Genomic DNA, 16,363 nt, shown 5'->3' on the forward strand with positions numbered 1-16,363 from the left:
CACAGTAACAATCCTGTTGGGGAATAACAGAACCCAAGGCGAGGAATGAAAGGGCATCATCTAACACCTGATAGTCACCCGCTTCCTGAAATACCCTGGGACAGGTTCTCTCCTGGTTTAAAACAGACCAGCTCCTGAGGATGTGGCGCGGCATCTCTGCGGAGCGGGTAGCTGCTGTCAGGGAGGGCAGTACGTGGAGCAGACAGATCAGGTATAGATCAGGTGGTGTATCTTGACACCGCAGGCTCTCGGTAGATGTTTCCTGGTAAGTTTCAAAGCAGCTGCTCCTCAGGACACTGTGGTGGTGTTATATTTAGAAGTGCAGACTGGTCACCTGATGGTGTCCTGATTTAAGAACAATCAGGTCTACACTCACCATTCATCTCTTCAAAATGAAGAGGGGAATAGCTGAGGAGTTGGCTTGGCTCTGGCACCACTAAGGAAATCCTTGGTTTGGTCTAAAACACTCTTAATGAGCTTGCATTTTCCCCTACCATGTCTAACTCCAGTCTGAGAAGGAAGCTAACACAAGGACTAAAATAATCGTGTGCACGCTGCAGTCACGACTGATTCAGCAGTTTACACGCGATTTTTCTTCCTTTCTCTTCTTCTCTTTGTGTTGATAAAATCGGAGAGCCGGTGGCTGGTACTGATTTAGATTTCCAGCCTGGATTTGCTCTTGTTTTCCTCCTTACTCCAGTTCTCCTTGTGCAGTGCTGCGTGGCGCTGGCAGCCTGAGAGAGAGGGAGCTCCAGTCACACACATACACTCAGACCGCGGAGAGGAGATTAACATCAAGGAGCCCACATTTGCAATAGCGGGTGGTGCTGGGGGGGGGGGGGGGGCGGGGGGGGGAGTCGAAGGGAAAATAAAATAAAAGCAACAATCGGGTAAATGCTCGTCTCTTCTCTCCACCAGCACCTTGCACAGGTCTGAAATCCTTGCTTTGCTTTGCTGTATTGCGCTTGCCTGGGATGTGGAGAGGGGAGGGGGAGGGGAGGAAGGGGGAGGTTTAACTTTTACTTGACATTACCGGGCTATTGTCAGTTCCCCCGTGTTAAACCCCGGTAGTTTCCCCTCGCCCCCACCCCCTCCGCGGGCTCGGCTCCCTCCAGTTAACTTTGTTCAAAGGGCTGCAGCCAGAAGGGCTTGTCCGGGCCTGGGACATAGATAGGGTAAAGTAAATAACCACCACAATTAGGCTGGGGCCGGGAGTTGATCTTCGTGGCGAGAGATCTGCTTAGTTAGCGTTTGCTGTTTCGGGGCGATTGAAGGCCGTCGTACCAAGGACACGCGCGCACACTCACGGACACGCACACACTCACTCTTACACACACACACACACACACACGCTGGATACAAAAGTCTGGAGGATCTAGGGGAGAATTGCAGCCGCCGGATCGGTGCGGCAGCGGCGGCCAGAGCCATGCGTGTCACGGCCTCCTGAGGGGGGGGGGGGGGGGAAGGAAGGAAGGAAGGGAAAAAAAAAAAAAAAGGAAAGAAAGAAGCAAAAAAAGAAAAGCGGGAGAAAGGAAAGCACAAGAAAGACGCGGGGTGGTGGAAAGTGTTTGCCTGCTTTTGTCTCGCAATACAGTGAACTGGAAGATGGAGATGGATGTTAAGGGAGTTTCTCCGTGCCCGGAGCCCATCCCCCCGGCGGCGGGGTCTGGCGGCTGCCCGCACCAGCGCCCGCACCACCGCGATGGGCAGCCCGCGGAGCCGGCCCCCGCCGCCGACAGCGGCCACCCGGAGCGGAGGCACGGCGGCGAGAAAGAGGACAAAAAGGTAGGTCCGCTCCGCCGCCGGCCGCCCGGCACCGCGCCCGCCGGAGGGGCCGCCTGCCCGGAGCCGCCTGCCCGGGGCCGCGCTCGGCGGGGCGGGCGGGCCCGCTCCCGCTGCCGCTTCTGCTGCCGCCCGGCCGCGGGCAGCTCCGCGCCGCCCTTTGTCAGCGCGGCGGCGGGAGGCGGGGGGCCGGCGGCGGAGGTTGTCTGAGGACACGGGGGCGGCGGGGCGGGGAGCGCGGGGCCGCCGCCGCGGGGCCCGGGGCGCCGGGCATTGTTCCGCCCGCCCTGGGAGCGGCGCCGCGGGCGGTGGCCCAGGTGCCGCCGCGAAAGTTTACCGCACTTCGAGGGGGCAGCGCCGGCAGGGCCGCCGCTCGCCGCGCCGCGCCTCGGTTTTCACCCGGCGGCGAGGGGCGAGTCACCTGGGGGAAGGAGCCCGGGCGCCCTGTCCCTCCGGCCCTGCTGTGTCATTGTGGAGCGGGGGACGGCGGCTCGCTGCCGAGTGAAAACCTGTGGGTGACGGAGTTCGACGAGAAATGGGTCAGATCGCATCCTTTAGTGCGGATATGTCTGCTGCTGGAAGAATCGGAAAGTAGGGAGGATGGGATGGAAAAAGGTTGCCATTAAGATAATGTCAGCGAAGTGCATTGATCAGTGCTTTTGTCTGTGGGCACTGTCTTCATTTCCATTCATTTTTCTCGGCGTGGGTTTACTGAGCTGAAGCTGATGAATTCTGTCGTGTCTGTAGGTCTGCAATAGGCAGAGACCGATAAATGTGTAAGTTTCACTGTAATACGGTGATTGTTGCAAGGAGTGATCCGCGTGTGCTAGAATGTGAAACACATCCGTTTATATGTTACGGAAATCCGAGTAATTTTCTGAATGGACAGATGCCCTAAAACAGATTGTAATCTTGCCGTAAATGAAGAAATGTTGCCATGTACTGGATTTGAGCCCCATTTCTTCAACTAGTTTTACTATAGTTTGGTTTGGTTACAAATGCGTAAGAGAACGGTAACACAATGTAGGAATGTAAACCAGCAATGCAATAAATTAATGCAACAACTATGTCACACCACGTATTTGCATGACAAGAGATGCAATTATCTGAGAAAGACAAGGTATTTTGAAAAAAAAGGCCTCTTTAACTGGAGACCCCGAGTTTGTAGCATTTACCTCCTACACTTTTAGATTTGTTACTGTTTGGTAAAATCTGTCCTATCGTTTTAATTAAAAGGGAGTATCAACAACTGATCATTTGAACAGGGCCTGTACAGTTTATTAAGGTGGATAGAAGGGCTTTTGTAAAATGGTAACTGTTGGTGTACATATTGTGATAGATGAACACAGAATTTCTTCTCCCTTGAGTTTATGAATATTTCATTCTGTCGTGACTGCATATTACTGTATGTAGCTAAATGATTTGTGTGTGTGTGATTGTTTCTGGGATCCCTTTCCTTGCATTGTGTTACATACTGGAACTTAAAATGCTTTTATTTCAAAGTAATTAAAATATAGACTCCAAGGTTGCCATTTACGTGAGATGGTTGTGCCAGTGCCTTGAGCATTTAAAACCCCTGCCATCAGCAGAAAACCATGCTCAGTAGTTACTTTCTGACGTGCCACACAGTCAGTCTGATGTTTTCCCAATCGTGGACATGAGGAAAGCAAACGGTATGACTGAAGGTGAACGAATGCTAGAGAAGGCCTGATTCTCTCTGGCGTGGCTAATTAACATGTTTAGATAACTCAGTATTGCACTGTTCTGTTCTGTATTTGCCAGTGTTTTCTGGACATAGAAACAAATGTACTACCCTTTTTTTGGTACTAGTTGTAGCCTTGCTAAAGTACTGTGATATTTTCCTTTTTTTTTTTTTTTATCCGCTCTCTGCTTTTCCAGGCTTGGCATCGCCAAGGTGGATGCAATGACTAGCTCGTATTTTTGGGAAGTGCTGTGATATTTCAAACCTCCCTAAATGTATGTATCTTTTCTGGATACAAGCAGTACTTCTTACTGGTGCAGAGGTATTTCAGGTATCTGGTAAAATAGTGGCACCAGAAATGTGATGCGAAGGGGAAAACCCATTAAAGCAATAGTAAAATCCAATGCTATTGTGAAAAAAATGTTCCGACCACAAAACAAAACACAAGTTTTGCTGGAAACACCATCTAAGAACTTTCTAAATGGTTTAAATAACAGTACCATTCTTTATGTGACCCTTAAACAAATGTCAGAGGCATACTGATACATCCTAGAAGTATAAGCACTATGTGGAAATTGTAAAGGGCATTAGAACCTGATTTCCTGGCAAGTGTATATGTATGAATAACTAAATATTAAGATTTCACAACATCTCATGATTCCACTGTCAGGACTTGCTTTTTGGGATCATGCTTCAATTATAAAAAGCCTTATATTTTATCATTGAGCTCCGTTTCCACTGGAGGTAAAAAGAGTTTTGCTTCCATATAAATGGACTGGGTCAAATCTATGCTTTGATAAAGCTATTTTTTGTCACTGCCTCCAAAAGGAACAATGCTGAATTAACCAAAGAAAGTATTTTCCTAAATCTGTGGAATTCCGGTAGAAGGTACTACTATAGCATCAATTATATGCATATTGGAGTTTATTTTTCTGCTGTGTGTTCATTTTTTATTTGTCGTTGAACTTCAATAAAATTGTGAAACGTGCATAAATTGAAATACATCCCACTGTCTTCAGCTGGGATGCCAACATGCTGAAATGTATGTTTAAGTGGTTTGTTGGAGGAGGGCCTAGGTTACCTACCATATATCTTTTTGTGTTGAAACCATCTGTGACCAATGTATGGGAAGAGAAATTATGAAGATTGGCTTTATTAAGTGTACAGTACTTGGTGCTTTAAAGCATAGTTGCCATTTAGGTGGGAGAAAATTAAGCAGAGATAGTAGAGTGTGAGATTTGGAAGACTATTGACTCTGTAAGGATGCTATTTTTTCTTTTAAAGCAAAACAGATCAGAAAATGTTTTTCAACACTCCTACAATGTTTTCTGTTGCTTTAGTTAAAAGCACGTAGGTCTAACCCTATATACAGCAACATGTTGACATTCTTCAGTATGGCAAAGTGGGTGACTGGAGGAGAGAACAACATGCAATCCTGGCTGTGTATTCCCAGCTGGAGGTGCAGCTGATGCCTGTGACGGGTTGTGTGGGTGTGTTGTCCCACCATCTTGCCTCTCCGTGACTTGGTGCAAAGGGAAGCAGGCTCATAAATTTTACCAGGGATTCTTTCCAGCTCATATTGGAGTGATGGCGTCTCTGCAGGTATCGGTGTGGGGAGTGCTTTGAGAGTTGAAGGCAGCTATGCAGTTTCTTTGCAGATTGGTGGCTATAGGTGACAGCTGACATTATGACCAGAATTTTCCCAGGGGTGGCAGCCTGAGTTAGGACTTTCAAGCCCTTAGCTACAGCCAGTGTGTTACAGTGTTTCCATTTTGTGAAGTACTTGTGTAGCCCCCAGGTCCTCCAAAAGTTGGTCCTAGGTAAGGATTTGGTAAGATAACATTGCATACCCAAATAAGAGCATTTTATTTTGTTTTCCACTGAGGAAAACATCTCCGTGTCTGAGGTTTGCACAAATCATTTAGCACAAATGATTTACAAGCACACTGAGAGCTTTTACTTTATACCTACATTCCAGATAAAATTCCCCCTGTGAAATAGCTCCAAGGTGAAGAACTTTCTGTGTATTTACATGGAAATGAGCACACCAAGGTTACAGCAAAAGCAAGCCTATCTGGGCAGCGTACATTGTATTCTGGTTCAAAAACAATTTGCCTGTGTTTGATAGAAGAGTTCTGAAGTGTTTTGTGGGCTTATTTGTATGTTATTTCCCAGAATGCTTGCCAGTGATAAAGCTGTGTTAGTGGTACCCAGGTGTGAGCTTCTAGAGGGGAAGTACTGAGTGCTTTGGGGAAAGGCACTTGGTATTAACTTGGGAATTCTGTTCTGCTGTACACGTGATCTGATCTAATCGTCAGTCTCTGAAAGCCTTCTGCTAGTTTATTTACAGGACTACTGCTATTAACAATATGGTGGTTGTTTACTCATCCTCTACAAGTGGTAGGTCAGGAAGAGTGGAAGATGCTTCAGGAGCAATTCTTTTTTAATAATTTCTCTTACGTATTTAGTTTTGTTTGGTTTTAAAAGCCATGTGCTACTGTGTGTTTACATTTAGAGAGGAGAAGGCCTAAGAAATTCAGTTTATGCTTGAAACAGATTGTGGGAGGTTTCTTTTTTGTGGGGGACCACTCCAGTCTCAGGTCAGATGTGCTTGTCTTACCTTAGGCAGTTCCATTGTACATGGGAGAGTAGTTGTCAACCAACTGCCCTTTCCCTGGAGACTTAGTGGTTTTTCAGATAACCTGGACCCAGCACATTGAGCAACCTGAAGTTAAGAACCAAAAGCTGAAACTGAAATCAGTAATGGATGTGAGGTACCAGTCTAGGGTGTGTGGGACAAAGAAAGCAGAGATAGGCAACACTACCAGTTGCTGATGGTAGCAGCTTCTCCTGATAATTGCATAAAATGTGACACCTTGTATTAGCTGGAGTTTCCATGTACTGAAGGCTTTGCGCCAGGTGTAATGGTCCTGCCAAGGTGTAATGCAGGCACGGATAATCAAGGTCAGGCCGTTGTCTGCCTGGATGGACAATTTCTTAGCCACCCAGAGATGGTAGAAAATTTTACTTGCAGCTGCTGCTATTTTGAGAGTTTGATGTCAGACAGAAACTCCAATGTATCTTTTAAAGCATGGGCAGAGATGGAGAATAATGGGTCTTTCTCTAACTCATTGCTAAGTGTGTTTCAGAAATCATTCCTCAGCCCAGCAACATCAACTCTTTCTCCAGTCCACTTTTAAGCACCTATTCTTTGTTCTTAAGCTGCTCCTTACTGTGCTGTGGGACATTGTGATACTGATATTGGTCTGCATAGTTCAGTGCCTTCCTGATGAAATGGTCTGGAAAAAACCTAATTCTGTGCTAGCTCCCATTCTGTGCTAGCTCCCAGTTCTTCCAGAGTTCCCAGAGCCTGGTGGCTGTCTGGGTGCTGAGTCTGTTCCAAAGCCATAGACCGAGGATGTGGTCAATTGCTCATATTCGGATATTTGTCCTGCAGATTCCCAGGTCACCGCTCCAGGGCAGGCTCTAATTCATGCTGGCGTGGGGGGGGGGGGCGGCGTCCCAGGCACGTCTGCCTGGAAGGGGTAGCCAGAGCCACAGCGCCTGGCAGGTGCCTCTGGAAGGGAGGTTTTGGTCCTTTGTATTGCTGCTGTGGGCAGCAAAGCTATTAACCATGCCATTAACCTGTTTTGGTGAACAAGGCCCAGGGGCCATCTGCTTTGAGGAGTATAAATAACAAATTCAGATTAAGAAAAATCAAAAAGAGGACATTCACTGTGAACTGAAAGCCTTGCTTTGCAGGCAAGCCTACTTCTGCATTTCCATGCATTTGATGTACTCTGCCTCACATACTTCTCTTGCCTTCCAGTGAGAGAATCCTTAGATGAACCTAGGATTGTGCCTTTGTTACAAAAATAAGCAGAGGAGAAGAACAGAGAGAAACTGTTAGTACCTCAACTGAAGGCAAGACTAATAAACTCATATTATTAGAAATCAGAGAATCCATAAGGAGAAGAGGTATTAGTAATCAGGCCTCACAATTTTCATAGCTCCAAAATTACCTTTTATCTCGTATTCTGAGAATTCCTTTTATGATATGGGAAAGAATCTTAAGTAGAGTAAATACACATTTAAAATGTATTTATTTGCAGGTGGCATATTGAGAATCTGGAATGTAGAGAATGAGGTCCAGCACTGGTTTTATGTGAGAGTAAAAGCATGAAGTTGGAGAGGGAGGAATTGACTTCTGCACTTTGTCTGTGTCTTTACTAGAACAACATACATGATAGTGCATGTGAATGGTTCTTTAAAATCTTACCCAATACTGAGACTTCTAAAAAAAGAGTATGCTGTTTAAAATAGTTCTCTTAAATAAATTGCATCAGAAATGTTTTGGCAGAGAGAGAACAGCTGTTTAAATTTTTCAACCAACTGATCGATAAGTGGATGAAGCTTGAAAAGCTGATCACAGTTTGATTGGTTCCTGCAGTAAACATACGAATATTCATTGTAATGCAGAGATTTTGTGAAAAGTAAGTACTACTTAGAGTCATTACAAATTGAAATTAAGTGCATATGCAGTTGATCCAGGGACATAAACAATGAGCATCATGGGTGGGAGCTAAACAGCACTCTTGAGTCATTGGAAACATAACCACAAATTTCATATGCAGAAGACACAGAACTGGCTCTCTGGCTAAAGGCAAATTCATCTTGAGTTGCAGTAGGGTTGCAAGGATTCCTGCTTGGAGGAATTCGCAGCACTGAAAAGGGCTGTGTTATCTCTTCTTGAGCAGTTGGGACATTGCCTTGACTCAGGTGTAGTGGTATGTGTTCGTGCCTGTGTGCTGAGGCTGGAAAGCAGCCCTATTCAGGACTGCGCATCACAGCCCAGAGCTTGGCCAATGCACGGCATATCCTTCCTGCTTAGGTAGAGCTTGTTCTCCAAAGCCCAGTATTCACTGGAATTCCTGTCCAAGCATTGAGTGCCAACTTGTAACTAATCCGAGACTACAAACAATGGATAATCAATGAAGCTAGAAAAGAACAATGCCTATGTTTTTGCAAGCTATTCTCAGTGTTTTGCTAAATGCTCGCAGTATTTTTAGACCATCTCTATCTGTGGTCAAAGCTTACTGTATTGTACTGCATCCTTACAGCACAGTAATTCTCAATATACTTAAGGTTTACTTAATTGCTCGAAGCTAAGAGGGAAGTATAGTTACTGATGTGTGAAGTGGTTCTGTTTCTGTTTGGTTCCATATTTGGTTGCTCGCTGCCTGGCTGTAGCCGTGCCGCTCATGTGGTGACTGGGATTATTTCCCAGCAGCTTGTGCTAGGTGGATTTCTGTACTGACTAGCTGCCAGTAGCAATTATCCAGTAAGGGTAAAAAAGTTGCACAGTCTCAGTAGAGTTATTAGTTTCTGTCTCAGAAAATACCCAAACAGTAAAGAAAATGGGACTGCAGCTGTAAATAGGAAAAATGACAACAGGAGCACTGATAATAATTTCTAACAGTAGTGCTCAGAGTGGGTTCTAATGTGATGTTTTAACATGTAGAAAATAAAAAGACAGATTTGTAAGGTCCTACAGATATTAAGTATTCTGCAGTAGTTTCTTTCCTTCCTCACTCCTTATCCTTTCTCCGTGGATCTGGAATTCTCTGCCTATAACAAAAACTTCGGTTTTGTTTCATTTCTCCACGTTGCATTCTGAGCTATAAGGGGAATATTAATTGTTCAAGGAACTATAGTAACCAGTGCATCTTAACTGGGATAAAACAAGACACAATTTGGTTCATAGTATGGACAAGGACAGTCATGTATAAAATTTGTTAGACAGCCATGATTTACTAGAAAAAGAGTAATTCTTCCATGCCTAATGGCTTCTGCCATGTGTTTAAATACAGCTGTTACTTTCATTATACATTCTATTAAGTGAAGACCAATCTTGTTATAGAAGCAGAATAGAAATAGTTTCCTTGACTGAAAATCAAGTGTTGGGTGAATAAAAATTACAGACTTGAGCTGCAAAGCTTGGTTAATATACTTACTGTTCCCAGGCTTCTGAGTTCATTCCATTGAACACCTTGGCCTATAGTTTCAGAGTGTATTCTTTCCCAAAAGGTATTATACAAACGTTGTTCAAAGTGATAATGTGATCAACAACTGAAAATACTGTAAGCAGATAAAATGAGTATTTCCCCATTTAGTTCTAGACCATCTGCAATGGATTGTTATCATTGACAGGAGAATGAAAATAAAATGGCGTGGAACCTGTGCCTGTTCCGTTAGTATAGATTCTGTGTTAATTGATTTCAACAAGTGCCTCAAGCACCACTGACATCTCTTCTTCACTACTAACTAATGATGGTTGTCTCACTAAAGTTATTACTGAGTCTATACTCATTTCCCAGAGCCCATAGCAGAAAATCCCTTTTTGGATCCAAACTAACATACTCAAGATAAGTCTTTGTGGAAAGGGAGTTAAGGGGCTAGTATCTACCAAAGATAATTGTTCTAGATGTTTTATTTAGTAGTAATTTGATATTAGCTATAGCATAATAAGTATGCATTGTGCTTTGCTGAGAATTCAAAAGGAGTACGTTACTGCCTTGAGGTAGTTACAATGTGAATCAGCCGTAACAGAGGAAGGATAACTGCTAGTCCTCACAGGTGGGCAGGTGAGCGTGTTTTACCTCACATGGTGTCAAGAGGACGCACACATCACATATGAGGGGGCAGGATGTAAATCACTTCCTCTCTTAAGCTGAATTAAAAGCGAAAGGGAGTGGCACAGGGAGCAGAGAGGGAGTCCTTGGTGGAAAGCTAATTGAAAACAGCAACTTTTGAGTAGGACTGGAAGAAGGGAGTTTGTAAGTTTCGTATTTTGAGACGAAAGAATTTTATGAAGTGTGTATTGGGTCCATGTGGAGTTAAGGAAGCACACAACAGAATTTTGCAGAGTTCACAAAATGCCTATCTGGGCTTCACAGACATTATGCAGTGCCCTGGTTAAGCCTTGTTAGCTTTATTGAGTGTGCTTCGAGGACATGCAGACTTTCAAAGTATGTGAAAGCCACTTTTAATAATTAATTGGCTCACTCTCTCCCACCTATTGCTTCATATCTAATAAAAGGCAACAGTGAGTCCATGCCAAAGCCAACAGATACAATAATATTTAGGGTAGTTGGGTTTGACATATGACAGGCTAGAAAGGATATCCCCAAAGATCTTAGAAGTGAAACAATCCCCACTTTTTGTCCTGTCTTATTTCTCCCATGACTCTCTGACAGTGTGCTCTTAGACTAAATGTTTCCTGATCTACTAAGTGATTCAGGAAGATCAGTCCACTTTTAGAGAATGAGAAGTGTGTGTACGTGCCAGTTTGAACTGATTTATAACTGGAAGCATGTTTCAACTTCACTGTGTCAGGGAGACACGCTGAAATTTCCAAGTGATAAACTGACTTCGGCCTGAAGCAGAGTCGCCACCATCCACACTATCATCTACATCCACGCATATGCAGTGTGACACAGGAAATGACACACCATTATCAGATGTCTGTTAAGATGGATGCAGGGAAATGGTGAGCTTGCTGGCATGACCTCAAAGACAGACTTCCACAGATGTTCTGTAGTCGCTTAAGTGTGTGCAGTTAAAGTGTGCCTGTTGTGCACTTGGGGAAATTTTTGTTTAAGTGGAGAACACTTAAGTTTGGAGGAGGCCATGGATATGTTTCCAGAGGGAGAAGGAAGGATACCAGCAAGCTTAATGGGAAGGAAAGCTGTTAGGTTTTCTATAGACCAAGAGGAGCAAGGCAGTAACAAAGGGTCAGACATTCATCCTAAACCTGACTTTACCTGCCTCCTGCAGTAGGGACGTGGCTAATGCAGTGGAAACTTACCCGTCACCTGTTACTGTGATCTTAGGCAAAGCATAGCCTTGTTAGACCTGAAAATGGGGACCAAACATGCCAGTTCTTGAACTTGTCAAGAGGATGCATCCTGTGCTGAAGATAAATAAATGATTAATCAATTCTAAGAGAAGCCATGTAGGGGCTAGAGAGTCAGAGGTAATCAAGGTCAGTGTGGCTCAGGGAATCTTTACAAGAATGGTCATATCACAGGACTGTCATGAGAGCTGGAATCACCCAGTGCTAGGAAATGTTGCTCAGGGCAGGAACAAGGCTCTGACTTCTCTGTCTGGTCTCTGTTGTGCATGTCCTGCCTGTTGGTAAGGCTCACCAACTTTCTGTCTTTGGGCAGTGTTTCATACTCATAGCCGTTTAGAACAATTGTTAAGATCTTTCTTACTAACTGGTCAAGTAGTGCAGTCACAATTATACCTAACTGATATTGTTTTAGAGTTAGACTTACATCCTCAGAACAGTGTATCTGTTAGATCACACTATCCTGTGGGCTGTGGCTTTATTCCCGGTACCTCAGAACTATCCACCTAACTAACCTAACCAGAGCTAACACATAAGCTGTCTGCAGCTACAAGTAAAGCCCATAGAAAGATGTCGTTCTGCAATGCCAGTATGCATTTCACAAGTGTCTGTGCATGTTACCTATGATCACATCATGATGACTTATTCATATGTCCACATCTGATGGTAATAACTGGAAGAGATCAGAGCCATTAAAATTAGATAACCATAGATAACAGGTGCTTACGTATTGTATACTGTACGTTGTTATTAAGAAGTAGGAGCAGGAAGACACAAGTGTTACAACAGTGAACAGGTGCCTAAAGCATTACTCTCTTATTTGCTGATACAGGTGACTTGTATCTTAGCTACACAAAGGAAAATTATAGATGAATCAGTCATAGGTAGAACTTTTGCCATTTTTAAGATGCAGGTCAGAGCAGTTACGCCTGTTAACACACGTTCCGTGGTATAAATAGTCTCAGCATGCAGTGTGGCCCTTGCTTTGTTGTACAGCGTACATTTCCCTTCTAATGTTGTGGCAGACTGTCACGGCTACCCAGAAGACTGTGAGGAGGAGTACAGGACTTCAGCAGTCAGGGTCAGGACCTCAGAAAGGTGGTGTGGAGATCACTGCAGATAATTTAAAAGGTGAGATACCAAATGATAAGTACAGAAATGCACTGTCCACCAAGCTACTCTGTGCACAGACAGAAGCACATGTATCATGCAGTGTGAAGGCAGAAAATACTAAGTTCTGCTTCTAACCAAGATTTGTTGTATTATAATGGTGCATAGAATTATGGGGGAAAAGTTTATGTGCGACAGTTAGGCAAGAATAATAAAACAATAGAAAATGCATAAATGCAGCAATGGGATCTAGTGATAAATTTTAAGTACAAAGTTAATGAAAAGAACAATGAGGCAGTTTATCCATCTTCATCTCTTGTTAGCAAGTGTGAGCGAATGGGACCTGCTTGCATGGCAGGCCACTGCTTGATCTGAGTATCTGGAGGCACATTCACTACAGCTAAAATACTCTTTGGATACTCTTGTTTGTCCAGGTGATACCAGATGCCAGTGCAATACTGGCCATAGTGGGGGACGAAGGATTTGTAGTCTGTTATTGTCCCCTTTCCTGATCTCTTTCCAAACCAGTGCCAGTGTGTGCTGGCGATGCTGCTGTGGACTTGGGAACAGAGGACAGAGACTACACCCTTGACATGAGCATTACCATATCTCTCTGACAGCAGCTTTAGTCCTTTAGCATCAGCCCAGATGTGCAGGGGTCAGAAGCACTAGTAAGTAAATATATTTTAAAAACACAGAGTTTGGAAAAGTGCTTCTGATATGCTAACAACATTTTTAAAGCTGAGATCTAATTTTTTACTTCATAGCAGGCTAAGGACAAATTTTGTTTCCTACTGGCAAAGGAAGTTCACCCCTTTTTTACAGACATGTTATATTTTACCTACTTGAAATGATTTATGACCGAGTAAAACTTGTTATGAGTAGACATTGTGCGGGAAGGAGTGGAAAGGTACAGATTGTTAAAAATAATCCAGAGAAAGATGGATTAGTAGGTTCAGATGAGGTAGTCAGATGCTCTAGCAGTTTAAAAGATTCTTATATGTACACAGCTAGGAGAAGGACGTGCTGTAGCATGAACGGGAATTTGAAATTCACTTCTGTGCATTAAGCTCTTCAGGGCTGTAAGAGAGCTGTTTTGCCCAGTATATTTTTGGGACTAATTTTCATGTTTGGAGAAGAAGGAAGGAACATGGACAGGTCACAGTTTGAAATAAGTTTGGGGGTTTAAAGTTTGTTAAAATAATGATTTTACTGAACATGCATAGTCCAGATCTTACTCTGTTCCTCACAAAAGACAGAAACTCTCTTGATGAGATTCAGTTTGGGATTAGGAATTATCCTGCCTTGGAGCAGGAGAATGCTGTATATCTTCCACTTTGTTCTTGTATGATTCTGTGCTGGAAGATGCTTTGATGCTTTTTAAAATGAAACTGGATCTACACAGAGTTTTCAGATGCACTCAAACTCCAAAAGTTGATATGAATTACCTGACAATTGTATAAAATGAATGCAACTGTAAATAAAATTACTCAATACAGTCTCATAGTCAGGTGCACACTTGCAGGATCAGATCTTGCGATTTTGAGCTTTTGAGGGGTAGGTACCATCTCTCTCTATGTATTTAAACATTGCTGCTACAATGAAATCTGTATAGTTGTATATTTGTGTAAGTATAAGATTTCAACAGTGTAAAAATATATTACCTACTATATAAAAAACAGTCTTAATGCTCGGTAAGTGTGCTGGGGATATCATATGTAAACTGAATCTATTTTTGGTAGTAGATAATTCATATAAAGCGCTAGTGTAATAACTGAACCATGGTTTGAAGCACTTTAAAGAGAAAACATGTTGGAAAGTTGAAGCCATTAACAAACTTGCATTTTCCTAGGGTGATACATTTAAGGAGGTATTTCATTGTAATGCATTAGTTCGAATTCCAAGTAGTCTTTTTTTTTTCCATGTAGAAGGATGTGTAACAATGTCACATGTTGCTATTGATACCAGAGCCTTAGCCTGCGCAACAGATTTGTAAGAGCAGAATGCTTTGTCCTCACTCTTGCAGGAGCATCAGTTTGAAGAGTAACACATCTGTAATAGATTCAAGTTGCTTTTTTATCAGCAGCTGATGGTGACACTCTTAAGGAAGGGCCAGATTCTTATACCTGCAAATACATTTGTCAACAAAATAGGAGCATGTGAGACAACAGTTCAGTCACATTTTGCTTTCATTTTTTCTCTTTTGTGCTAGGGCGTAACTTCCAACTGTCAGCTCTTTCAGCTAAGTGTCAGCCTTTTTATAATTGCTGCAGCATGTCAACCCCTTTTAAATTACCATATGTTAGCTGTTTACCATATCAACTGAAAGCATGCGTATTGGGTTGTTCCCCTTTGCCCTACCTGTGTTGCTCTTGGTGACAGCTAGATGATTATTTTAGCTGACATTTCGGCCACCGGCAGGAATGCCCGAGGTGTGTTTTGATGTGGCTGTGCTGAGTCCGGGAAGGTCGGTCATTTGCAGAACCTTAAAGTGGGAAGAATGGGGCTGGGTGATGGCTGTGCGTGGCAGGCTGGCTAGTAAGCCGGCAGATTTACGGACCTAATCCCTTCCTTCCTTGCTTGAATATTTAGACAACCAGGAGACAACTGCACGGTAGGTTCTGTGATCTCCTTGGGAATTTTGGTCCTTCTGGCTACAGAAGCAGGAGAATCGGTTTGTCCTAGTGTCTGCCTGAGTTTTTGACTAATGCCATCACTGTTGATGTTAGCACCTTGCAAATATTTCAAAACATCATAATAACCCTATTTTCCCCAATCCTCACTGACAAGAAGATGAATGGCAAAGAGTGTACTCATAGCAAACCTTGTGTTAATGGTAATGTGCCAGTGTGTGTCTGGGTTTGGACTGTGTTTGGTGACTGGTTCCTGTGAACTGGAGCTTTTGCTGGCATTTTACTGTGTCTGACATCCAATTTGGACCCGTAGGGCAGAGGGAAACAGTAGTAAGCTAGTAACAGAGTGCCACATAGTAAGAGGATGACAAGTCTTTCCCAGTCTTGTGTGAATGTTACTGAATGAGCAGTCAGTGTGCTAGGGTCCAGTGAGCCAACAAATATGTTCAGCGTTCCCACAAAATAGTCTTCAGAATAGTAGGAGGTGTGATTATGAAGGAGAGGCATTTGAAAGCTATAGACAGTGGAGTTAGGCAGGGGAAGTGAGCTGGCAGGAAGGCGTTTTGAAGCTAAATGGGGCTCTGCATAAGCCTTTCCCACACAGCTCTGCCCATCCAGCTAGAGTGTCCTGCTGATGTGGAGCAGCCAAGGGCAGGAGGCTGCCAGCATGTTTCCATGTGGGAAAAGAGGAATGACGGTTATAGAGAATTGTCAAGGGGGGGGGACACACATGGGGTGGGCACAGAGAAGCCTAAACAAGGGGGTTCTCTGCCAGGAACGCAGCTGTAGCACTGACCAGGATTGGCTGTGTGTATTTCGAGTGCTTTCACCAAGTCGCTGCATATGGTGAAAGTGAGGTCTCTGAGGCTGAATTGTCTGACATTCTCTCCTTTTATATTAGCTGTATTATTTACCAATTCTGAAAATGATTCGGTAGGGGATAACTAGTGTTCTGAGATCATGACAGGTCTGGTCTGCTTTCCGGAGTACAGCAGTTCCACCATGTGAATAGAGAGTAATGTGACAGACAGGCCTGGTGGCTGCTCTCTCTAACCTCAGCATTAGTTTTCTTGTGTTTATGTGCACACCTCCTCTCTGTGATTAGCCTCAATGGAAACACAGTCGTGAAGGTCCTGTTGGCAGCAACAACTTAATAGGCAAAATGGAGGCGGGTAGGTGTTCTTCTGTCTTTTTCATTTTTAATCAAATAAGGCAAAATACACA

The 16,363-nt window shown here is 43.7% G+C and overlaps 1 protein-coding gene across 6 annotated transcripts in view; it reads left to right on the top strand.

Annotated features, from left to right (window-relative positions):
- The first annotated feature begins 862 nt into the window (after positions 1-862).
- Positions 863-16,363, top strand: part of RBMS3 (RNA binding motif single stranded interacting protein 3) — a 722,581-nt gene continuing 707,080 nt past the window's right edge. For 2 of the 6 annotated variants that reach the window (XM_056334360.1, XM_056334364.1), the window contains exon 1: positions 1,482-1,785. In XM_056334360.1, coding sequence (XP_056190335.1) covers positions 1,606-1,785 — 180 coding nt within the window. In that variant the 5' untranslated portion in view covers positions 1,482-1,605. The other 4 variants (XM_056334362.1, XM_056334363.1, XM_056334361.1 and 1 more) reach the window with 4 other exon arrangements.

The sequence above is a fragment of the Falco biarmicus genome, chromosome 4, assembly GCF_023638135.1.
Source record: "Falco biarmicus isolate bFalBia1 chromosome 4, bFalBia1.pri, whole genome shotgun sequence".
Taxonomy (NCBI): Eukaryota; Metazoa; Chordata; class Aves; order Falconiformes; family Falconidae; genus Falco; species Falco biarmicus.